General features: G+C 40.1%; 1 protein-coding gene across 3 annotated transcripts in view; it reads left to right on the forward strand.

Annotated features, from left to right (window-relative positions):
• The window catches only part of RAD54L2 (RAD54 like 2), a 56,450-nt gene that overhangs the window by 20,422 nt on the left and 9,582 nt on the right, over positions 1-26,446 (forward strand). For all 3 annotated transcript variants that reach the window (XM_053377473.1, XM_053377475.1, XM_053377474.1), the window contains exons 3-16: positions 11,739-11,937; positions 13,773-13,912; positions 15,284-15,418; positions 17,171-17,403; positions 17,602-17,784; positions 18,298-18,431; positions 18,984-19,180; positions 19,595-19,937; positions 21,801-21,978; positions 22,485-22,736; positions 23,295-23,413; positions 24,594-24,712; positions 25,075-25,174; positions 26,002-26,207. In XM_053377473.1, coding sequence (XP_053233448.1) covers positions 11,739-11,937; positions 13,773-13,912; positions 15,284-15,418; positions 17,171-17,403; positions 17,602-17,784; positions 18,298-18,431; positions 18,984-19,180; positions 19,595-19,937; positions 21,801-21,978; positions 22,485-22,736; positions 23,295-23,413; positions 24,594-24,712; positions 25,075-25,174; positions 26,002-26,207 — 2,538 coding nt within the window. The remainder of the gene's footprint in view (positions 1-11,738; positions 11,938-13,772; positions 13,913-15,283; positions 15,419-17,170; positions 17,404-17,601; positions 17,785-18,297; positions 18,432-18,983; positions 19,181-19,594; positions 19,938-21,800; positions 21,979-22,484; positions 22,737-23,294; positions 23,414-24,593; positions 24,713-25,074; positions 25,175-26,001; positions 26,208-26,446) is intronic.

The raw sequence follows: 26,446 nt of genomic DNA on the forward strand, positions 1-26,446 counted from the left end.
ACAGGATCTATATTCACTGGATGTGCTCAATACAGGTTTGTAGGATAGATCGCTAAGTGCTGTTGATTAGGATATCCGAATACCATGACATTGTTTAGTCTGTTTCCTCTCTTTTCTCTGCTACTTTAGCAAAAGGCACATTATGATTTTTTGTGTGATTATGGTGTTCCAGGCAGAGATGATAAATTATTTTCATTGACTTCAGGCATTTGGTCTGGGGCTAGAATAGCTCATAGTAGTTGACAGTTTGCCATATTATCTTCTGCTGAAGTTACAGAACCAGCTGTTAAAGAAGGTTGTGTTGCAGTCAGCCGTGTACACTGAGCAAAATGCTCCTTTTGGATGAATCGCAGCACTTCCCAGGTAAGACATGGAAGTCTCCTTTCCATCTTCCGTTGATTTCACAAACAGTTCATTGTTTTTAGAAATCGGATGTGTTCCAGTGGTGTTGTGAGAGAGTGGTTGGAATATAATATTTTGTAAAACAATACATTGAGATTCATTATTTATTCAGCAGTCAATAATTTGGTGGAAGTTGAGTGTCTTGATTTGCATGAGAGGCTGACTGTATAATCTTGAACACTGTATAAGGCTATTTACAACTTTTTAAGTCTGAGGATTCTAGTAAAACAACCAATTAACTCTTGTATCTGTTTTGGTAGGATTATTATTTCATATTGCAGCCTCTTTGCACTTGTTGCTTTCCTGAGCAAGGATGTGGCATATTTTGCATGTGTTATTTAATGTGTTTTCTCCCTATCTGAATCTGCAGTTCTGAGAGTTCTTACCGGTTCTGTATTTCCTAGGACAGGATAGTGGAAGTGTATGTGCATTATGTATGCACACACTGCACTTCTGACAAACTTTTTTGTTCATCCCTGGAATTCTGAGAATTAGGTTTGCCTTCTTACAAATGGGTTATATACAAAAAGTTCTGAAATTCTGTTATGAAAAGGTCTTGTTTGAAACATCACATTTAGTTGTGTATGCTCACTGGTATTTATTTTGTAACTTTATCAATTGTTCCTTTTTACCTAGTTCAGCCTTTCTTGTTTACCTAGTTTACCTTTCTAGTTCAGAAAACTGATTTCTTCCCAGTAAACTCATAAAAGAGGAGGTAGGCATAGAGTACTTTATTTTTTAAACTCCTCGTAGGAGTGATGTTATATGGACTTTATTTTGAAACTGATAAGAGTAATCACGTGTATGTGTATTTTTGCTGGGCTCTGATTTATCTTTCTATGAATTGTTTAAAAAAGTACAGACAATCCAGTGGCGAGAATGCAACAAATGTCTAACTGGTTTATGGGTCCAAGTGGAAATTGCAAATTTAAATTACAAATTACTATTTAAGAAAGGAATGATACTTTCAGGAGTAAGACATTTTGAGATCAGTCTTGATAAAGGGAATGAAGAACCTCAGGATCTAGGAAATTTATAAATGTTGAGGGCCCATGATTTCTGGGAATGAGAAATCTAATTAGATTGTAAAAAAAGATTAAAACTGGAGCCACTGGAGTACAGTACTAATTACTGCTGTCTCATCTTTGCGTAACACAACAGTCTAACAGACCATGCTGAGCTGCAAGGACTTGACTGAGCATTTTATTTTGACTCTGCAGTAAGAAGTAACTTTCGATTCTGCGGCTTTATTTTACTGTCTAGCTGAAAAGTTTTTTAGACTAACACACTTTTTAAGAAACATTTTCATGAGCAAAACCCTGAGCATCCCCTCTAATGCATGTAGAATAATGAGTTTAGTTTTAAACCATCTCTCACGTCCATATTTGACGCTACATTTAAACTACAATGGACTTTTAAAAGTATTCATTAATGTAGTGATAAATCAACATGAAAATAGTGCTCTGCACTTAATGATTTACATTGAACCAGCATATGAAAATTATAATCAAACTATCTAATTTGTCTATGTATCATCACAGTGTAATAAAAATTGTTGCTTCTTTTGAGGAGCTCTTCTATTACCTTATAAGAGTATACCAGGGGTCAGCAACCTTTTTCAGCCATGAGCCAGTCCACCATCACTCGGACTATGTGGGGGCCGGTCTATATTTTGAAAAATAATAATGAACAAATTCCTATGCCTCACAAATAAACCAGAGATGCATTTTAAATAAAAGCACACATTCTATTCATGTAAAAACACCAGGCAGGCCCCACAAATAACCCAGAGATGCATTTTAAATAAAAGGACACATTCTACTCATGTAAAAACACTCTGATTCCCGGATCGTCTGTGGGCCGGATTGAGAAGGCGATTGAGCTGTATCCGGCCCCCGGGCCTTAGGTTGCCTATCCCTGGACTATACCTTACAGAGCGCTTGTTAACTCCATTTTATTATGTGAAATCTGCTGTGCAGATAGGCCAGGTAATTTGCACAAAGTCATAAGTCTGGTAGGCTTTGAATTTGACCTCAGCTCTATGTCTGCACTGCTCAACACTTCCAATAAATCCTTCCTCATCACTTGATTTTAATAATCTTTATTGATTAATCAGGTTCACTTTACAGCTTTCATGAAATATAATCTAAGTGTTAACACCACGCCTCACTATCTTCCGCTATCAATTTCCTTTTAAAAAGAGGAATACTTGGCTGTGGTGTCTAGTAGTTTGAACACCCACTATATTTTGTGGGACTGCAATACAGTAAAATAAGGGATATTCATTTAGTTAGCTGGCCTGGACAACAAATCTGGTACCTTGCTTGGGGATCTGCAAATTGTGTTGCAAACTTTTGTTGTTCCACCGTGTGGTGAAGTAGTGAATTGTTGCCTTAAATACTTCTTTTCTGGAATCATCCTGAAATTGCAGACTTTAAAGAAACTCACTTGATAAATTAAGAAAAACATTATGTTCCTGATGGAAGCGAGAAGACAGTGCAGAAAAAGACATGAATGCCGTTATGGTGTTCATTTGTTTTTCTGTTGTTGCTTTTTGGAAAAGTAACTCAGGTTGTTTCAAATACTGTTTTTGTTTTGTTTTCTTTTAAACTTGCACAGTGAAAACCTTGATCTAGGAAAGCATTCATTATTGTTTGGGGGGGGGATTCTGCTACTTGTTATGTTCATTATCTTCCTCTGAAAGCTAGCCTTTCTTGCTTAACTTCAGAGGAATTCTCACTGATCTTGAAGCAGAAAACGGCAATTAAGTTAGTTATTTCTTTCCCTCACTCACTCACTCACTCGCATCCCCTTGGGAAGCAACCTGTAAAGAAAAGAAGAAAGGGGAAAAGAAAGCTTGATCTGGTGTTTTTAATATAAGGTGGGGTGGGGTGGAAGCGAAGTCATGGTTCTTCAAACTTTATGCTGGCTTTGTGGTCTTAAAAGACATCAGTTGGCCATAGTGCCTTAGTTTCTCAAACTGTCAGAAGCGTAAAATGCTAATGATAACATTCAGTGATAACATTAACTACAAATATTTCATCAATCACAAAAACCTCCCTGTATTCATATGTCTTTGAGGCATTGTTTATCACACCTCTGGCTACAATTGAAAGGTTATGCATGTCATTTGAAGATTGTTCCATACAATAGCATGTTCCAATGTGGTGGCTCCTGTGTCGTTTTTTTGTAGCAGCTCAAAGCTTAATTACTGGCTACGTTTTTCCACACTGCAAAAACGGCTTACCACATAGAGTAATTTATAGATGCTTACATATGGTGATTGTAATGATATGGGTACATAACAGAGGGACTTAAGTAGTGTGTCCTGAAAGCGTGCCTCCCCACAAAGAAACGTTATGTGAATGGTTAACTGCAAAGCTGTAATATTGTAATCTTTGCCCTCAACAAAGGGCAGGATTCACCTAACAGGCACATCAGTGAAAACCCTGTACGATGACTTCTACTTGCACAATGAGGCTTCCCCCTCTTCCCCCCCTCTGTGCCCCCCTGAATTTTGGGGATGGGAGAGCCCTCAGAACAGCAAGGGGGAGGGGTGACCATGTCACCTGGCAAGTTCATATGCTTGTGCAGACAGAACATCAAATAAATTGCAGCTTGAATTCCACCTAAAAACTGCAAGTCGTTTAAAGAATAATGCTGGGATTTAGTGATTTCGAAGTCACATTACCCAATTTTCGCCATGAAAATGTGAAAATGGGGCACTTGATAACAGAGGGACTGCTTGATGTTATCTGTCACGCAGCTCTCTCAGTTGTCAAGTGTCAGATTCCTTGGTTTCGGAGCAAAATGTGAGTGTGCAATAGAGGGTCTTTCCCCCATCTTAGTGCTGCACATTTCCAAAACCACCAAGAGGCCTCTCTTTGCCTTTAACCACCCTGAAAAATCTACTATAAAACAAATACTATGACTTGTAACAACTGCCTACTGAAAATGAAAGCTTATGTAACCATTGCATAATACAAAATACCTCCCCCCTCACAATTCAGTCTCCTTTCTTCAGACCCTGAATATTAGTTGATCTAGAGAAATAATAATAGCATCTGCACTAATGCAGCAAAGGAGGCATCTACAACATGTGGCTACAGGAGCCAGAATGTTTCTAGTTTAGATGCACTATTTTAGCACTTGGAACAAATACTCTATTTGTAGAGGGTAGTAAGCCCCAACTTCAATGCTTGTGACTTCTAATATGAGAGAAGTTGGAAAGTGCTTCAGGCAAAACAGGTCCTTTCATAGCACTTTGCTCTTTTGGGGGGTGGGGGGAATTAGCCTGGGTAATTGGAAAACTACCTAACAGCCAGAAAGTACAGTTTCTTATTCTTCCTGTGTATCTGATGAAAGTAATCACTTGTTGAAATTCCCTAGCAGAGAAGGCCTTGAAAAATATTCTAGGTCACTGTGACCCTATCTCTGTTAGTAGAGGAGTGAGATGACTGAAGCAGAAATGTTAGTTTGCAAATTAATTGCTGTAAATTTGAAAGTGGAAATTTCCAGACTTCTGGTATTTAACTGATGACTTAATTACCCAATTCAGACATGTATGTGTGACAGGGTGTTATTTTTCGGGGGGGGGGGGGAGAGAGCTTAGATTTTAGATAGTAGTAGGAAAGGTCGTAGTGTTTTTGTTTCTTTTAGTAGGGTAGCAGAATAATGTCGTTCCCCCCCCCCATTTATCTCTCTCCTGCCACATGTGGCTTTGAGATCGCTTTGCAGACAAGTAATTAAGCACACTGCATTCAACAATATCCCAGAATGTTTGTGCTGTAGCTGAGAATAAAAATTAGTTTTGCAGTTTGTTAAACATGTTTCCTAGTGCTGAGTCAAAAAGGTGTAGTAGTTCTGGCTAAAAACGATGAGGATAAAGTTCTCTTCTGTTGCCCTGGTCCATATTGTGTGTATATATGATTAACACTTAGTAAGATCAGCTACCTGGGTTCTTCTTTTGGTTTGTGAGTGTTGTTATTTAGAGACACGTTCATAAAAGCTTATATAAGTGCTCTTTAGTGTTTATGTAATTCAGGCCTCTTTACTGTGTACAGCAGCGAGGCCAGAATAAGAGCTCGTGAGTATCTGGTGCCTTCGTTGGCTTGCATAATCTTGGAGTTAGAAGATAAATTGCCTGTCACTGAGGTTGGCCTTTAGATGTTCCAGATTTTCTGAGTGTATGCTGCTGCTGCTGCTGCTTTTTAAATGTGGGCTTCCTGCATTTTTTTTGTGTTGCCTCTTCCCCCACCATCTTACTTTAGCTATTATTTCCCCTTGGATTCATTCTTGGCTAAGTCTTGAAAAATGCACATGCTGCTCTTCTGTGAAGGAATCAGAGTCATAAAAAGTAGCATTAGCAGACAATGTCTCTGACTGTTGTGGAAGCAAGTGGAAGTCTGACAAGAGTGAGAATGAAAATGAGAAGACAATCATTGGCAAAAAGGAAATGAAGTGACAGTGAGATGATAAGTGTAGGCAAAAGCAGTGTACAGTGGTACCTCAGGTTAAGAACTTAATTCGTTCTGGAGGTCTGTTCTTAACCTGAAACTGTTCTTAACCTGAGGCACCACTTTAGCTATAGGGGCCTCCTGCTGCTGCCGCCCAGTGATTTCTGTTCTCATCCTGAAGCAAAGTTCTTAACCCGAGGTACTATTTCTGGGTTAGTGGCATCTGTAACCTGAAGCGTCTGTAACCCGAGGCACCACTGTACTCGTTCTGAATCCTAGAACTCTTTTTCTGTATGAGGGGTTGTTGAGGATGGTGCTCTGATTCCATGTACAGAGGAGTAATACAGCTATCTGGGTCCTATTGCCTTCTATGATACTCAGAAAGAGTAGCTCTGTCAGTGCATTTGGACTTAGAGGTGTGTCATCTTATGTAATCATTATGTAATTAGGTCTTTGTTAGGCCTTTCCAGAGTGGGAGGGACCTAAAGCTACTGAACTGCCAGAAGGCTTGAGACTGCTCTTTAATTAGCTGGCTTGATAAAAGCTTCAGAGGTTTTCAGACTTGGCACTTCTAGGGTCTGGCACAGGGACGTCTCCCTTCTCTTTTTTTTAAAAAAATATATTTATTAAGATTTTCAAATTTAATACAATAAAAAAGAATCAAAAAGGAAAAAGCAAAAATGATTAAAAACACATAAAGTTCACAATACCTATTTTTCAATAACATATTTCCCTGACCTCCTCATACCTCCGTTTCTTGTATTCCAGTTCAAATTGTTAATTCAGCAAATCCTTATCCATAATTTTTAACCTATTTCTATACTTAATTTAACATATTATTATTTTACTTTTTCTCTTTCATCCATTTCCTCAATTTATTTTTGCTAACCTTATTTTCATTTAATTTAGTTCATTTTAAAAAACCAATTTTACCTTATCCAAACTTAAACATCAATACTTATACATCAATACACATTCTTAAAACATTCTTTCTAAAGTCGACCCAAATTCCCTTCCATGAATTTCCCAATTTTCATAGACATTACAAAAACAAAATAAAAACAAAACACATTATAATTATGTACCCTTTGGATTCCCAAACCCCACCCCCCCTTTCCCGGTTTCAGTCCCCAACAAATGTCCATCAGTCTTAATCTAGTATTAGCCTGGAGATCTCACATCCGAGGCTCTTAATTCTCTCTCAATTCCTCTCTGCCAGTTTTTTTGATTGTCCTTAAAATTAAACACCAAATCTCGGAGAAGCTCTGGCCCTTCAGGATCCATGTTTCTTCCAACCAGTCCTCCATACTTAAAAGTGGAGCCCAAATCTTGTTTCTTACTCCTTTCAAGTCCAAATGTCCCCGAGGCTCCAACCTCCACCTTAAGCAAATTTGTAATCCTTAGGTCTTCAGATCTCCACATAAGGAGATCTCTCCTTTTTTCAATCTCCAATTCAGGCCAGATTTTCCACATCAAGTTCTTATTTTCCTTCATTACCATCATGTCAGACCTCAAGTCCTCCTTCATCATCTGCAGAATTACAGCTCCTCCTTCCTTTTTTTCAGGGACAACATATGTCTCCTTCTCCAAATTCTCAAAGTTGTCAAGTTTCTCTTTCTGTTCAGTTGAATAAACTTCCTGATTCAAATCCTTATCAGATTCAATGATATTGTTTACAGTTGAGTCCAGAGTTGTAACATTTATAGCCAAAACATCAATTTGGCCTTGTAACTTTCCCAAGAGAACAAAGACTCTGTCCAATTCAGCCTGAATTCTCCCCCTTCCAGCCATTCTTGTAATGTCCCAAAACCCCCTCTAGAGGGATTTTGGTTTCTTAATATTCATTCCAGTTCAAATCCAAAAATCCAGTTAGTTTGTATCAGTTCTTCCTTGTTTTCAACAAATTGTAACAAAATTGTAGCAGATATAACCAGCAGAAGCAACAGAAACAAAGTTCTCTTTTTCCGTCAAACTCTTTAGTACCTCATCAACAGGCTCTCTCACGGAACACTCCCGGGTCCGGGAGGGTGGCACTTCAGCTCCCAAAATTAGCTCTTTATCCTCCAGCAAGATTTCTTATACTGCCAAACCGTGAAATTAAAGTCTTTTACCAAAGAAGGAAAAAAGAGGTTCTCTCGACCTTAGTTAGCAGGTCCTTGCTTTAACTTGTTTACAAGATGGGGAGGCAGACTTCCTTTTTACACCTTCCCCGATCGTGCCTAATTTTTTAAAAAAAATTTCTTTACAGTTCCAATTTCCGTAATACTCACGGGTTGTTACTTTTAGAATCCAATTGTTCACAAGAAGAAGTCAGCGCTCTCCGACCATGGCAATGCGGCTTCACTCCGCAGGAGAAGCAGTCGACTCTCAGCACCGCGCCGCTCACCCCGTCCCCCGTTCCGAAGCCTTTAAAAAGGCTCCTTCGCAGGTCGGGGGGGCACAAATGGTGCCCGCCGAGTCACCAGGTTCACAGGCTTCACCGCCTGTGATTTTTGAGGGTCCCCGCGTCGCCGCAGCGGCCAGACCCAATCCTGCGGAGCCGATTCCCTCCGGAGCTCAGAGGGAATCCGCCATTAGTCGATGGCGCTAACCCAGAAGTCAATCCAGGGACGTCTCCCTTCCCATCCTTAGTGAGAGCTGAATTTATCTGATTATTTTGTTTGTGCAGATAGAACCTACAAGAGTCACACTTGCATTGTTTCCACATCTTTGGTCAGTAGTGAATTGGGTTTCTCTTTTCTTCTTGTTACAGAAAGGTAGCCGTGTTGGTCTGCCATAGTCAAAACAAAACAAAAATTTTTCTTTCCAGTAGCACCTTAAAGACCAACTGAGTTAGTTCTTGGTATGAGCTTTCGTGTGCATGCACACTTCTTCAGATACACTGAAACAGAAGTTGCCAGATCCTTCTATATAGTGAGAAGGTGGGGAGGGGTATTACTCAGAAGGGTGGTGGGAATGGGTGATTGGCAGATAGCTGTGATGAGCCTGTTGACGACTCTTAACGACTGCAATAGGTCTGACAGGAAAAAGCAAGGGGTGAGAAGGTGAAAAATGGCTTTGTCATGTATAATGAGATAAGAATCCAATGTCTTTGTTCAGACCAGGTCTCTCCATGGTTTTAAGTTTGGTAATGAGTTGCAATTCAGCAGCTTCTCTTTCCAGTCTATTTCTGAAATTCCTTTGTAGTAAAACAGCTACTTTGAGATCTTGTATAGAATGTCCTGGGAGATTGAAGTGTTCTCCTACTGGTTTCTCTGTCTTGTGATTCTTGATGTCCAATTTATGTCCGTTTATTCTTTGGCGTAAGGTTTGGCCTGTTTGTCCAATATAGAGAGCTGAAGGACACTGTTGGCATTTGATGGCATATACAATGTTAGACGATGAGCAATTAAATAGTCCCGAGATGGTATGTGTGATGTTGTTGGGGCCAGTAATGGTGTTGTCCGGGTGTATGTGGCAGCAAAGTTGGCATCTGGGTTTATTGCAGGCTCTGGTGCCAGTGTCCGTGTTACGTCTGGTTGTAGTATTATTGTGGGTTAGGAGTTGTTTAAGATTGGGTGGCTGTCTGTAGGCAATGAAAGGTCTTCCTCCCAGAGCTTGAGAAAGAGAACTATCATTGTCCAGGAGAGGTTGTAGATCTCTGATGATGCGTTGTACTGTTTTAACTTGGGAGCTGTATGTGATGACTAGAGGTGTTCTGTTATTTTCTTTTTTGGGTCTGTCTTGCAGCAAGTTCTCTCTGGGTATCTGTCTGGCTCTGTTGATCTGCTGTCTAACTTCATCTGCTGGGTATTTTAGTTCTAAAAAGGTTTGCTGTAGATCTCTTAGGTGAGAGTCTCTGTCTGTAGAATTGGAACAGATACGGCTGTAACGTAGTGCCTTGCTATATACAATGGACTGTTTGGTATGTTTGGGATGGTAGCTAGAGGCATGTAGATATGTTTGTCGGTCAGAACTACCAAGACAAATATTCTACTGGGTCCCAGGGTTTTATCTATTTCTGATTTCTGAAAATACTCATTAAATAAAATATGTGAAGGGAATGTGTGTTAGCTGTAGCTGTCTGCTTCTAATATTGGATTCTTCAGCCCTTCAGAATTCTGCATGAACTATGGCTTTGTTTTTTACTCTGGGGAAGTCATTGGTTTAATGACTCATCCTGCAGAATATGGTCATGTGTGCTGCTATTGCTGCTTCCTGTTGCCCTGTTTTATCCAATCTTTTGATCTAGTTATATAATTGTGAATGAAAGGGAAAAGCCATGGGTGTAAAATCACTTTGTATAATATTACCATACTTCTTGACTTAATATTCCAGAGAAATGTTATTTAACATGGGTAGCAGAGTTCTAGTCTGATAACTTCCAAGAAATTAGACTCTCTTCCCAGTACTGGGATTCCTTGGGGTAAATGAGTGCAATCTGTGGGCTTGTTTGTTGTGACATTTCTGTTGCCGCATGCTTCCCTAAAGGCAGTGTCTGTACTAGAAAATGTATCAAGTTCAAGGAATGACCTAGCTTTTGCTTCCTCTGTATGTGTTTCTCTCTCTCTGTGTGTGTGTGTGTGTGAGAGAGAGAGAGAGAGAGAGATAGAGCGGGAGAGCGAAGAGAAGAGCAGAGAGGAGAGGAGAGGTGAGGTCAGGTTTGGTTCAGCTGCACTTGTTCCTTGTAGGAATGTAAAATTATAGAGCAAATAGGTGCTGTTTGCACTTAGATCATTTCATTTAAAATGCTTTGCCATGATATGAAGGGGTTCTGAGTCCTTAGGTACGATCTGAGAGTCCAAAGCAACCAGCTTTTAGGCTTATGAAACAGATTTCCGGCATGCAGTGAGCCCTTGACAAATGCAGCTCCACTTTGTTCTGTTATTTTAACACATGACAGTTGTCCACATGTGACCATTCAAATATAACATTTATGGACATGGAGCTGCTTCCACATAGTTTAAGGGTGAGGAACTTTTCTGCCCAGACCTTAGTCTCCCCAAACCCTGGCAGGCCCGAATTGTCAGGTGGGTGGTCAGTCACTTGATGTCATAGTGACACCTGCTCCTTAAACTCACATTCTTTTGTGTGTTGACTTCCATGCTGCTTGTTAAACCTCTGAAAACTGGAGTGTTAAAGAGTAAATCAAGGCTGCTTGGAAAGGGGCTTCAAGGGGCTGTTCTTTGAACCTCTGGTTCCATTCAGTGGAAACTGCTTCCTATTCCTTGAAGAAGCCTCTCTCCTATGGCCCATCAGCTGATGGATGGATGGGAGCAAGCCTTGCTCCAGCAAAGGAACAAATTGGGAGCTCACTTTAACCTCTGATTGTTCCTTTGAAGTCCCGCCCTATTTAGCACCTGACACATGATGTTGCGTGGCTTCCCAGAAATGGCTTAACAGGCCATGCTTGACCCACAGACCAGAGGTTCCCCACTCCTGACATAGTCCAACTGCACACCACTCCAGCAGTATGTGTTTATAAAATAAAGAAAAAGGAAGAAAAAACCTCAGCAGGCAGGATATCATGGTTATTTAAGAGGTAACTGTGGCTTAGTAATTACATCAGTTCCACCCATGTGTGGTATGTGTGTGTGCATATTTATATACATACAAACAACACACACACACACATAGGTACATATGTATCATTTTGCTCAAGTGGCATTGCACCATGTGGAAGCTGTCAGAAATGTCCAACCTATTGCCAGAACTCAATTTCTTTTGTGAGTGAGGGTGTCTACAAAATAGGTTTGGAAACTTGGAGTTTTCAGCATCTTAAGGACTGATAAAGATCAAGAAGTTACTTGGCTTCTTGGTTTGAATTAGCACATGTGGAAAGAAAGAAAGAGAAATTAATAGTTGATTTTGTACAACTTATTCTAACTTTCTTTGTTTCAGACCAGTCCCATGAAGCGGTGTTTGGCAGTGATCATCTTCAACATGGTGAAGATGGGGAATGGCAACGCTCTACTTCAACTACCTCATCTCAGAGTGAACAGGCAGAGAAACTGTTGCAGAATCAGCACAAGAGCCTGGCCTCTGAGGACACCAAAAAGAAGAGGGCTCAGAAACCTTCTCACATGAGGAGGAACATAAGGTGAACAGCACTTTTAAAAAATGTGTACAGGATTTGAGTACCGTAATAATTAACAGATTGTCATTATCCCTTGAACCCAATTTGGGATGGTGTGTTCAAGAGCTGTAGACATATGCTAAAATGGAAATGAAATGATACTACTGAAGGGGAAGATCGCAGGTTTGGTGGTTATTACAAGGAAAATATTGAAAGACAAATTTAGAAGGTATATAGATAAAGTGATCATTGATGATTGATTCCTTGAGAATGTTGTTGCAGAATCCCATGAAAGAGTGGCATAATCTGATGCTCTTTCCTTTGAACCAACAGCACTTTTGGAGCTTTAATTAGCATTACATGCTTTTATAAATTATTTTGAGATTCTTTTTTTCTGGAAGGTGTGTTATCCACAGCAATATACAGTGGTACCTTGGTTCCCAAACTTAATCCATTGGGAAGTCTTTTCCAAAACCAAAGCGTTCTAAAACGAAGGTGTGCTTTCCCATAGAAAGTAATGCAAAATGGATTAATCCATTCCAGACTTTTAAAAACAACCCCTAAAACAGCCATTTAACATGAATTTTACTATCTAACCATTGATTCATAAAATGAAAGCAATAATCAATGTACTGTACTATAAAATAAATAAGACAGTATTGTAGAGGATAAAAATTAAAATTATTATTATTTTCTAACATGCACTGATGATAGTCATTGTTTGGATGGGGGGGGGCTTTTATCCATTTCTGCAGTCATACAATCAATCAATCAATCAGTAGCTGAACTGGGTTTCACACAGTCACAAAAACAAGTCACAAGCCACAGTCACAAGTCAGTCCCATAAAACAAAGAACAAGTCACTGTCAAAAAAGCCGCACAAAGAAAAACGCAAAAAATAGCAAAAACAAAAGCTCCAAATATCACCTCTGTGTTGCCTGGGTGCTTGGGACTCAACAGCTGACAGACTCAACAGGAAGCCCCTGATTAGCAGCGGGGGACTCAGTTTACAAGCGGAACACACTCAACAGGAAGCAGAACATGTTCTGCTTCCAAAGCAAAGTTCACAAACCAGAACACCTACTTCCGGGTTTGCAGTGTTCTATTTCCAAGTTGTTCATAAACTAAGCTGTTCTAAAACCAAGCATAATCTTGATAGTAGAGAGCATTAGGACTGTGGCCCATATCTGGTAACACCAAAATTTCCCTCTGCCTTTTCTTCTGGAATGACAAGCTCATAGATGAGTTGCCAGGCCAGCAAAAGTATGTAGCTATATAGACCAGTTACACCACATAGGTCCTAAGCTACTTCTCTCTGTTTTAGATAACTTTATTTATAGCAAAGGGATCTCCCCCCTCCCCGTTTAGCAGTGTGCCCCCTGTGAAGCCATGCCATACTTCAAACGTCAAACCACTTGGGGTATTTATATTAGCCTTTTATTTTTAAAACAAAATGTTTTCTACCTTTTTGCAACTTGAAGACATGTGAATGTGACCCATTTCCTGTATATTCTAACTTGCATGCATACTTTGCTTCAAGCTGCTGTAGTACAGCACCTACTTACCAGCACCTTATTTCCCCCAACCTTTCAATTAAAACTTTCAGAATCAGATATATTAATCTCTTCAATGCCAGCCCCTTCCTAGTATAAAATTAAACACTTGCCCTGCAGCTGTAAGTGAATTGTCTCTATTGAAATAGAGACACATGTGGTGTTCTTGGGCCTTCCTGTAACTTTCCTTCTGAAAAAGCTGTGCACCAGTTATTGTTTTTAATTCCAGTTGGCAAAACAAAGCTAACAGAAGCTGCATAGAGAAACTTTGTTTTGGAGTAATATGTTCTCTGTTTGTGCATTCAGGAAGCTACTGCGGGAGGACCAGTTGGAAGCTGTGACAAAAGCAGCCCAGCAGGAGGAGTTGGAAAGAAGGAAGCGACTTGAGCAGCAAAGGAAGGAGTATCAAGCCAGCATCCCCACAGTACCCTTAGAGTTTCTCCCAGGTAAAGAGTGATGATGGTGACTACTTCTGAACCAAAAACCTACCTGAGGACAAGTACTATCTTCAGTCTTCCCCCCAAGCTAAACTTGCTAAACTTCCAAAGAAGGCTTAGATAAACTCTTTGCATTTATATCTCACCTTCCTTCCTTCCAAGGCAATTACAGTGTGGCATACATGGTTTCTACCCCACTCCCTTTATCCTCACCCTGTGAACATAGGCTGGCCTTCGAACACCCATTGTGCTTGATGGCTGAATTTGAATCTAAGTCACCTTAGTCCTAGGGATGCGGGTGGCGTTGTGGTCTAAACCACTGAGCCTCTTGGGCTTGCCGATTGGAAGGTCGGCAGTTCGAATCCCTGCGATGGGGTGAGCTCCCGTTGCTCCGTCCCAGTTTTGCCAACCTAGCAGTTTGAAAGCATGCTAGTGCAAGTAGATAAATAGGTACTGCATTTCTGTGCTCTCTGGCTTCCATCACGGTGTTCCGTTGTGCCAGAAGCAGTTTCGTCATGCTGGCCACGTGACCCGGAAAGCTGTCTGTGGACCAATACTGGCTCCCTCAGCCTTGACCCCATAGTCAAGTTTGACTGGATATAACCGTCCAGGGGTCCTTTATCTTTTTACCTTTTTTACTTTGATATTTTAACCCCTACACAAGTACCGTGGGAATGGCTGCAGTACATCATTCCTTGTGGTTTCTTAGCGTGGTTGTATACCTGTCAAATGTTATACAACTATTTTTCATGTTAAGTAAGGCTTACTGTTAATAAAAGATGGGCTCATTACCATCATCTTTAATGTAAGTGACTTTGTAATCTCTGTGGTCAAAGTAATGACCTGTGGTACCATCTAATGCAGAGCTATTCAGAGTGAGTTCAGGTTATGCTGAGAAGAAGGAAAGAGTGGTAAAGTAATTAACATTCTTTTTTTGTTTACTACTTCTTAAGATTTTAGCAGTTGAAAGATAAGAGGCTTCTTATGCAATTGCCTGTTCTTGTTCTTAAATAACGGCTTAATGTTGTTTTTAAGGCCACAGTACTTTGCACACTTACCTGGGAGTAAGCACCATAGAATATTTTGAGTAACCATACTTAGAATTTTACCTTTTAAAAAAGGTTTTCTGGAATTGCAGAAAAACATTTTATTCGGTTTTTTTAAAAAACAACAATATTAAGTGATCTACCTATAAGTTAAACAAAGCAGTGTTAATTTCAGAACAAATTTGTATATCAGATCTAATTTGGGTAAGCAAAAAACAAACAAACAGTTAAGTCAGTAGTGTTTAGGTAAGTAAATGAGGTGGGTGTTTTTTGTTTCATTTCCTCACTCTGGGTTGTTTAGCATTATTTATTATTGTTTACTGTTTTGGTTTAGAGGAGATTGCTTTAAGAACTGCAGAGGTTGCTCAGCTTTCCCCTCAAGTATTATCTGAAGACGTCATCTGCTTAGACAGCACCAGCAGTGGCAGTGAGGATGACTCCAAAGGAAGACTCCATAGCATTAAAGATGGTAAGAACAGATAGTAATCACTTGACATTCTCTCACTGTGCCCTACAACAGTTTCGTCTCCCCTGTCTCCATGCAGCCCCAGCCCCACCTCTAATGCTCTTCCAGAGAGTCTCCCAGCCCTCTAAAAAGCTGGGTGTGTATGAGGACACTGAGAAGGGGGAATTGGTGAATATCCCTCATCCCCTCCAGCAAAGCTCTCTGTAAATAGAGTGCCACCCATGGGTAGTTTGAATCCAGACTAGTTTATAGATGAATATATTTAATATATTATAGAGTTGATAGTTGCATAATGTATGTAGGTTCATATTTATTTGCATAAGCCACTAGTTATTGCAATTTGTGTACAAAAATGCAAACATGAACACAATTTAACAGGTAAAATTTCCATAGTAAATTTAAAAGCACCAGCCATTGCAATTTGTTTATAAAGTACAAATATATATAAATACAAATGAAACAGGTACGATTTCTAAACAATATTAAAATTAAAAATCATACAGCTGAAAACTGCATAGTTGTGGCCCTTATCTTAATGTCATTAGATAGAATTTTTGCTGTCACTAGCTTACCTTGATTTGCAAGGAAAAACCAGCTGAATCTCAGCTGAATGCTTCAGTTGAGATAATAGTGCTGGGGTAATTAGTTCTTTACATATGTCTCTCTATGAAGAGCAAAACAACAGTGCGTGGGCCACTGTTTCTGTACTACCATCACCACATGAACATGCAGTTATGGAAGGAAGTTCTCTTAAAGCAACCATCAAATACTGCTGAAAGTAGCACATTTAGTCATGCACTCAAGAAAGGTCTATGTCAGGATTCCTCAGCCTCGGCCCTCCAGATGTTTTTGGCCTACAACTCCCATGATCCCTAGCTAGCAGGACCAGTGGTCAGGGATGATGGGAATTGTAGTCTCAAAACATCTGGAGGGCCGAGGTTGAGGAAGCCTGGTCTATATTTTAGAATCACTAGATCATGTAGATAAACCACCATTGTATCGGAGGCTAGTTGAAAAACAGTCATACCAGGGACATAGTTTTCTTATTGCAGGCAAATTGTTCCATTCAGTATCAAACTGGCATTGCCTCGATAGGTCTTTTGCTTTTCTGAGACCTAAACTTGGTTGTTGTGAATAACCAAGAAATCATAACCTTAAATTGATATCTTTCATCGAACTGCTTTTGTGTGAATCAAGCGGGAAGCAATTCAGTAGGGGTGAAATTAAACAAGAGCCAAAAGTCAAAGATTCTGATCCAGGCCTGTGTGGCAGTAGAGAGGAGACCAACTTCAAATGGCACAGCACCACAATATATCAATGAATAGATTAATTTGTAGATTTATTTCTGTAAAATCTATTTCTGATTTTTGCATTTGTAAAATCACTGACATGAAAATTACACTTTGTCTTTTACTTGATCTCTCCATGTACTCTGCAATTATTTCATTAAAGCAGTGCTCATGTGTCTTCACTTTCTTTTTTCTCATTTTTTTCTCTCTCTCTCTAGTTGAAAATAGAGCAAAATGAAAGAATTGCAAGATAGTTTAATATTCAGTTATTGGGTATGCCTGCACTAAGTTTGTTAGCATGATTAGTTACATTTTTTTAACCTTCATAAGTTATTACTTTGCTTAGTTTTCTACCGCAGAGAGAAGAGGAAATGAAGGCACAGGAATAGATAGTTCAATATGAACATTACAATTGAGATAAAAATACGATGGAGGTGCTAATCTCCCACACCTGGTTGTCTTACAGAAGTGATAGAATTAAGTTCAGGAGAAGATGAATCCCTTCAGATTGTAGACAGCAGTGACTCTGGCAATGAAGGGGATGAAGATGCTTCTGAAGAGAGCAGTGGCGCTCACGTGAACGATGCTCTAAACCAGTTAGATGCTTCAGGACAAGTAATTGTCAACATCAACCACCCACCAAATGAAGAAGACATTTACCTGGCTCCTCAACTTGCACGAGCTGTAAAACCACACCAGGTACTGGAGATCTTCAGTCTGGACATTAAAAGGACTTCAGCAACTTTCTTTTCAGAAGCTGTACTTTGGTGTAACATGCCCTGATAAATCTCAGCCCTTGTAATGTTGCATATGTATGTGACAAAATGCATATCCAGCCTAGCAGTTTGTTGCATTCCCACCCATAATCTCTTTGGCATTGTTTGTTACTCTTTCTAGATTGGTGGTATCCGCTTCCTGTATGATAATCTGGTGGAATCCTTGGAAAGATTTAAAACCAGCAGTGGGTTTGGCTGTATCTTAGCTCATAGCATGGGGCTGGGCAAGACCCTCCAGGTCATCTCTTTTTTGGATGTACTTTTCCGGCACATTGAGGCGAAGACTGTCTTGGCCATTGTACCAGTAAGTAGACTGGGCAGAAGAGTGTGTTGGTTCTGTTTGTGTGGGTGTTGGAGGGAAGAGGAAGGGCCTTTCAAAACTGAGAGCAAGCTCTGATGTCTCTTGGCTTCCATTTCCCACCACTTAATTATACCCCTTTTAGGATTACATAGAGAGGCTCAGTTCTTGCACTGAGGAGCAGATGCAGGAGGTACTATGTGGTCTTCCTTAGCTGTCTCCTCCCCCTTTACCGCCACAACTCTCTCTCTCTCTCTCTCTCTCTCTCTCTCTCTCTCTCTCTCTCTCTCTCTTTCTCTCTCTCTCTCTCTCTCTCTTACACACACACACTCTTACTTGAGAAGACTTGTATTTGTTACATCCTTTAAAAACCAGTCGAGTGTTACATGTGAATAAATACTTGCATGAACTTGAACCTGAAAAGCTGGTTTTGTCCTTGAATGCTCAGTGTTCTGTAGTCTTCGCTTCAGAATCCTAACTGGTGTGTCTCATGCTTCCCATCACCCTCTTTTCTTACAGGTAAACACTCTTCAAAACTGGCTAGCAGAGTTCAACATGTGGCTTCCAGCACCAGAAGCCCTTCCTGCTGACTGTGATCCAAAAGAAATTCAGCCTCGTACCTTCAAAGTCCATATCTTGAATGATGAACACAAGTAAGTGCAATTAATACCCTTACACAGGTGTTGTGTAGAGCTGTTGCTGCTGTTTATACCCTGCCTTTTGCCCCTTGAAGGTCCTCAAAGCAGCTTGTATAAGTGAACAAAACTGTTTAAATAAACCTTCGTATGCAAAATGGCTGATAAAAATTAATATAACAGTAAATATAACAGGTAAAATCAGAAAAGCACCTTTCATTAAACCATTACCATAGGGCTTATAGGCCCATTATTTTAGTTAACATAATGTATATTTCGCTTGGTTGTAGTAAAACCTCTAAGCAGCTTACAAGAAAATTTTTAATTATCAATAGCCAAGTTAAAAATAAGTAATTAAAACCATTTAAAAGATGATGAAATTTAATATTGGACTAAAAAGCGATTAAAACACATCAACACCTGTGTGTTCAGATAGGCATTTCTAAACAAAAAATTTTAAGCAGGCACTGCTTTCAGCACACACCTGTCTTTTGTTGAATTCACCTGTTTCACAAGCACCAGCACAGTTTTCCTTCTTATTGGTACGTTTTATTTTGTTTTTCTCTACAGGACCACAGCAGCTCGTGCCAAAGTGGTAACTGATTGGGTGACTGATGGTGGCGTGTTGCTGATGGGTTATGAGATGTATCGTCTCCTTTCATTGAAGAAATCCTTTGCCACAGGCAGAAGGAAAAAAAGCAAAAAGCAGACTGGCCCTGTCATTATAGATTTGGATGAAGAGGATCGTCAGCAGGAGCTTTTAAAAGGTTCAGAGGCTTTTGTCTTTTAAAACTCTTAATTTTACTTCCATTTTAAGAGATGCAATCCTTAGATAGTTATTTTTACTAATATGTAGACACGGGAAAATTATTAACCAAAAATTGTTTAGAAACAGAGGCCCTATTATATTTATCTCTAACATGGATTGAATGGACATGTGTTCTGTGAAGTGTCTCACTGGGAATTTTAAACAAGAGCTGTGGTAATCATCGCCTAAGCCACTGAAGAAGGTTTCAGTGTCCTTCTGTCACCAGTGTCCTCCGTCAGATTGGAATGGCTATCACTACAGTCCATTCATGTTTTCTGACCCACACATTTTCCTTTACTGGATTTTCCACATTTTTTTGCATTAAATCAAGAATTGTGAACAACAGCTTCCTGTGTTGCTTTCTTTCATTCAGGAATTGAGAAAGCTTTGTCTCGCCCTGGGCCAGATGTGGTCATCTGTGATGAGGGACATCGGATAAAGAATTGCCATGCTAGCACCTCTCAGGCCTTGAAGAGCATCCGATCGCGGCGACGGGTGGTACTCACTGGCTATCCTCTGCAGAACAACCTAATTGAGTATTGGTGCATGGTGGACTTTGTCCGTCCTGACTTCCTTGGTACCCGGCAGGAGTTCAGTAACATGTTTGAGCGCCCCATCCTGAATGGACAATGTATCGATAGCACCCCTCAGGATGTTCGCCTCATGAGGTATCGCAGTCACGTCCTGCACAGCCTGCTGGAGGGCTTTGTACAAAGGTGAGTCCACATCAGATTGCCAGCACCTTAGGTTTTTTCCAACAATTCTTTTGAACTTTGTGCTGAGCCACGTTGTTGAGTACTGCGAGTCAGTTCAGTAAATTGGACTTTTGGATCTGAAAACAGAAACCTATCATGTTAGGGAAGCTTTTAATGTTTAATAGATTATTGTATTTTAATATTCTATTGGAAGCTGCCCAGATGGCCAGGGTAGAAATTATTATTATTATTATTATTATTATTATTATTATTATTATGTCTGCTGGGTCGGAACCTACCATCATCAGAGAAATGATGCTATATCAAAGTTAGAAACAAATTATTTTGAAGGTTGACCATTGTTTTTTGAGTTGGCATTTTGTCAAATTGTTGAATTTCATTTGTGAGTTGAGACATGATTCTTGAGGTTTCCACTTTTAAGTTTTATGTAATAAGGTGCAATGTGCCACACATGGAAGGCTGCTCCAGCAATCTCATGTTGATGTACATGCTATTAAATCTAGGTGCAATGTTGTGAATAGCAGCCTGCTTGTGTAACATTTTCCATCCAAGCCTATGAATGTAATTTACAAAGATCTGACAGTTGCAAGTTCAGTTTGAGTTGTATATTGCTATAGATTAAATATTTACTCAAGTTTCCAATTGGGAAGTTATACTTCCTTGGTAACAAACCCAGAGGCACAGCTCAAATCTTGCAGTGGCCTAAGAAAAACAACTGTCCACTTCCATCAATGAACTTAAACAACAAAGCATCTTGTGGTTCCCTAGAGAAGTACAAATTTATTATGGCATAAGCTTTTATGGCTTACAGTCTATTTTATCCGATGCCGTTGTAGTCCGCGAATGCTTATTTCAGGGGCGGCTAACCCTTTTTGAGCATAGGATTGACCCATGCTGCATGTCAAAATGGATGTGACCAAAGGGTAAAAGTGGCAATGGTCAATAATAATAAAGATTTTTTTTGAAAAAATAACATTTTTGTTTGTGAGGGTGTGTGTCAACACCCCCTTTTTGCATGATAGAACCACAGCAGGGAACCTGCTGGAATGTTCGGCATTTTTAAAAAATTAGAAATTGTGGCGGGAACTTGAAGGGACACAAATGACCCTTTTGGCGCCAGTACATCACAACAGGGGACCTATGGGAGCAGTCATAATATTTTACAGTACATTTTACATAACATTTTACAGTAATTCTTATTTTTTAAAAAGTGGAGGGGACTTCTGGCATCATGACATCGCAGTAAGAAATACATAGGAACAGGCAATATTTTTAAAAAAGCTAAGTAAAACATTTTCTTAAAATGACAAATTTGGGAGGGCACTTAGGGCCACAAAGAAGCTTTTTGGGAGGAGGGGGGCAGGTACAGTGCCTAGGCTAGGAACCCCCAGCTTCTACCATGATGAATTTTGAAGTCTTTGTGATGCCACAGGACTCTAAATAACCTAAGAAAGGTCCTGCTGGATCAGGCCAGTGGCCCATCTAGTCCAGCATCCTGTTCTCACAGTGGCCAACCAGATGCCTGTGGAAACCAGGGAGCAGAACCTGAGCGCAACAGTGCTTTCTCCACTTACGATTCCCAGCCACTGGTACTCAGAGGCATATTATCTCCCAGCAGTGGAAGTACAGCATTGTGGCAAGTAGAGACTTAACATGGGTAATCCACCTGGAAATTACAAGTATGTTTCTCGTGCTTGAGATCTTGTCATTATCGTTAATAAATCACACACAAAGTTCGGTGATCTGTGCTTTCCCTCCTCAGTAGCATAACAGGAAAGTCACATTTTGTCCTTAGGTTCACTGCAGAGATTCCAGACTGAGCACTCCCTCTCCTGACCTTCTTTTTCTTGGCTGATTTTGTAGGCGAGGGCACAATGTCCTGAAAGTTCAGCTTCCCTACAAGGAAGAGCATGTCATTTTAGTGCGTTTGTCAAAGATCCAGCGGGCTCTTTACACTGAGTTCATGAACCGGTTTCGTGATGCAGGCAACAGTGGCTGGCTGGGACTGAATCCACTCAAGGCTTTCTGTGTCTGTTGTAAGGTATGTCTAAACTAGAAAGAGACTGATTTTTGTGTGGAGTCCATGGAAAGGGCAGGAATTCCATACAGATGTATTGATGTTCTATAGCATTGTGGTGATACTGAATAGCATAGCTGTCCTCTTTTAAGACCAAGCTCCTACTGGGAAGTACGGAACATTTCCTGAGTGAGAATGATTTGTGTTACGGTGGTTTGGCTTGAAGTATCTTGATTATAGTTCTTTGTCTGACCACAGACTAATTAGTAGCATGAGAAGATGTTGGACACACTTCCTTTCGAGAAGCTCAGTGGTCAAGCATCTTGCTTTGCAAGCAGAAGATCCCGGGCTGCAATCCCTTTGGTGGCATGGACTTTTTGTGGAATTGCTATTTCCCATTCTCAGCCCCTTGATTAGAGCAACATATGGCTAAAAATAAATTAAATAGTCACCACCTAGACATTAATAAATGGAATTTCTGAAGTATTTTAGGCTAAATAGTTGCAAAGTAACCTGCCATCTCCTTTCAGATCTGGAATCACCCTGACGTGCTATATGAAGCATTACAAAAAGAGAATTTGGCTAATGAGCAGGACCTGGATGTGGATGACCTTGGCACGGGCGGTACCAATTCACGCTGCCAGTCACAGGGAATGAAAGTCAAAACGGAGAACAATGCTTTGGCATCACCAATTGGGGAAGCGACCAACAGCAAATACATTCAGGGCATTGGCTTCAATCCGTTTCAGGAAAGAGCCAATCAGGTTGTAACGTATGAGTGGGTGAGTACTAGCATCAAAACTTCCAATGTGACTGATTCCTTCCTCCCTTTTCCTCAAGCATAAAGAAGGATTCTTAGGTTGGGACAGGCTTTTTTAGGATACTGCACACTGTTTGGTTCTGGTAATTTTGCCAATGTTTCCTGGAATAATCGGCCAATGTGCTGCTTCTCAAATGCTTAATCCAATCCAATATGTACTTGGATCTGAAATCATACGTAACAGTATACATGCATCTGTCTGTCCCTGCTTTGAGTCACCACTTTAGTTGGGGCATCTCTTGCTAATAATCCCCAGGTATGAAAGACAGGGTGGATATTAAATTATCTGTCAAGGGATCAGTTATTATGTTTTGCCTCTTTTCGAATGACTTGTGACATAGTGTTGTGTGAAAGATTTGTTTCTGAATAAAAAGTGTGTTTTTCACATGTCTTTTACACCCATTACCTTGGTTTGTGATCATGTTTAGGAAGTTCGGGAGTATTAAGTAGTGAATTGGTGAACTGGGATACAGCAGCAAACTGTTAATGATGGTACTGAATGTTCCTGTTTTACCCACAGGCGAAAGACATCCTTTGTGATTACCAGACAGGAGTTTTGCAAAATTCACCTAAGATGGTGTTGCTGTTTCATCTTGTGGACGAGAGTGTGAAACTTGGAGACAAATTATTAGTCTTCAGGTATGGGGCAATTACAGTACTTTAGATCTTGTTCCTGCTGTAGAGTCTTGCTAAATGTGACTAAATACTATTCACTCCAATCCAGCTGTTTATAAAAAAGCAGACCTTAAAGCAGGTTTCTCAGTAATCCTGGGCAACAATGCAGAACACAATTAGCAGAACACAATTCAGAACACAGTTAGCTCTCTGTGTATGTTTTCTTCACAATTTCATGGTGGCCAGTGAAGAATGCTTGGAAATTACAGCGCCCTGGCCATTCTGGGGCCTAGGAAAGCGACCACATTACAGCTGTCCTTTAAAGAGCTATGCCGGTTGTCACTTGGTTTTGAGGCATAATTCAATGTGCTGATGTTAACATTTACATCCCTATGCCTAGTTATTTGTTAGAAACACCATTCTCATATGTCTCTCCCAGTGTTCCGAGGGGGCCCTATTGCAAAAGCTCTTGATGTCTGAAGTATAATGGGCCTTCTCGGTTGTGGCATCCCATCCATCCCATCCTTTATCCAGGGATTCCTGCTTTTTTATGTTTTTCATAAAATGATGAAGCTTCTCTTCTGAAGTTCAACCAGCTTGTTTGATTTCGGATATTAAGATTTAGATTCAAGTATGTTTTGGTCGTTCTGCAGGATAATTGTAATACTGATTTTATTGTTAGCTGGCTTTGACCAAAAAGAGAAGTATTTAATGTAAATCTGCTTTTTGATATGGCAAATCCACTGGGTTGGGTCCAGGCTCAGTTATTCCTAGAGATGACTCCCTTGAACTTGTTAGCCAACTATGGCTGCAGTCCTAACCCCACTTGCCCTTGGAATAAGTCCCTGCAGTATTCAGCAGAACTTATTTCTGAGTAGACTTTGTTAGGATTGTGCTGAAAGTCTGAATCCATCCATTGTTTGTTCTGTCCTCAATTGATAGCATAACATTTTCTATTTTCATCATTCTTTCAAATATATTTAAAAAATAAAGAGCCTTGGATTCCTGCCTGTGCCTCATGCATGTGTTGCAGATGAGAAGTGTGTTAAATTATGTGAAATAGAACATTGTGTATTGTAAGGTGCCAGTGCAGACTAGCTTTTGCACTTGTAAATAGGATCTCCTTTTTTCTATTCAAATTATACTGTGGATTTTTAAAAATCTTTCATTTGCCCTTCTGAGTGGAGTTCTTTGTCTCTTGCAGCCAAAGCCTTTCCACGTTGTCTGTCATTGAGGATTTCTTGGCAAAGAGACCAGTGCCTTCTATCCCAGGCTTGGAATCACAAGGAATCCATAATTGGGTCCGAAATGTGAATTATTATCGTAAGTACAGCGTGTCCTTCCATCATCTGGAGTACTAATTGTTTACAGCTGGGCTGATCTTCCTGAAAATGTATCCATTTTCTCTAGTTTGCCTGCAACTTTTTCTATTGTTTCCCATGGAGATCTGCATGGATCCACCTTCATTTTCAGATGAACTGCTTGCAGGCATTTGTTTGGTTTTGGATAGAAGTAGTTTATTTTGATTCTTGAGCGTTTCCCCCCCTCCTATGTCAATGTCACATGGATATTATCAAACAAGCAAAACCTTACAATTGCCCATAATTGTTTTATTTTAATGGATGTTGTGGGATTTTTATTTTTATTTAAAAACACACATTTTGTATGCATTTTCCACTGGGTAGGTCTGGATGGTAGTACTTCAGCCTCCGAGAGGGAGCGGCTGATAAACCAGTTCAACGACCCCAGCAACACTTCGGTTTCACTCTTCCTTCTTTCCACACGGTAAGTCATCCACCTGATACAAACAGCAAATTGGGGTGGAGTAGGGCATGCAATTGACTGTGGCGTCTAATGAGGTATTTGCCACCAAGAATCCTTGGCATTTGATCCAGTTGAAAAGATGGCCTTAAGACCTTTTAGAAACCTGTGGAGGTCTGCACTAATCATTCCATAGTTATCTTCAGAAGTTATTGCTAACATCCGATTAAAATTTTATACCTGGGTTTTGAGCAAAAGCAACAGCCCCCACATAAGACATGATTCCCAGGCAGAATAGTGTGTGTGTGTGTGTGTGTGTGTGTGTGTGTGTGTGTGACCGACCTCCTTCTCTGCAAGGGGACATTTACCAGCAACAGCTCTGCAGGGAGCATCCTGGATGACTTACGTTTAGATAGTTTGATCGGGATATTTATTAATGATTTTTGCATCATTGTAACTTGTAAGCTGCATTAGAAAGATTTGCATCCTGTATAGGAAATATATATAATTTATTTAGGAGACCACTATAAGCAGATGAAAACATTAGCAGGGTTTAAATAACACTTGTAATGTAAACAAGTACTATGGACATTATGGAAAGATTTAAAATATGAGTTATGAAACAATATGCAGTTGAAAATGTTGACAATAAGACCCAAGGAGGGGATGGAGGGAAGTCTAGAGATTCAGAGAAATCCCTCAATGTTGATATTTATTTGGTATTGTTATAACTCCACACTTGTAAAATCAAATAATTTTATTATTTTCAAAAAGAAGAAGAAAGATTTGCATCCTGAAATGCAGGATATAAATAATGGTAACAAATGAATGAATATTTTATATATTTTTAGAGCTGGATGTTTGGGTGTGAATCTGATCGGTGCAAACAGGGTGATAGTGTTTGATGCCTCCTGGAATCCATGCCATGATGCCCAGGCAGTATGTCGGGTGTATCGTTATGGGCAGAAGAAGCCTTGCCACATCTATCGATTAGTTTCTGATTACACCCTGGAGAAGAAAATATACGACCGCCAGATCTCCAAACAAGGGATGTCAGGTGGGTCAAATCTTCACATGTCTCCACCAAATCACCCCTGTCTTTTAGCCTCTGAAATGGGTTCCTGGTTGCTTCCTGGTTTTTTTCTTTCTCCTTGTGTTTGCAAGTGCCTTCCCTTGCGTATGTCACCACTCAAGGAATGTTATTGGAGGTCCAAATGCAACAAGAGCAACAGTTCTTCCTCATTTTGGATCTATGTATGTTTTATTTATGGGACGCGGGTGGCGCTGTGGGTTAAA

This window comes from Podarcis raffonei, chromosome 2 (genome assembly GCF_027172205.1).
Source record: "Podarcis raffonei isolate rPodRaf1 chromosome 2, rPodRaf1.pri, whole genome shotgun sequence".
NCBI lineage: Eukaryota > Metazoa > Chordata > Lepidosauria > Squamata > Lacertidae > Podarcis > Podarcis raffonei.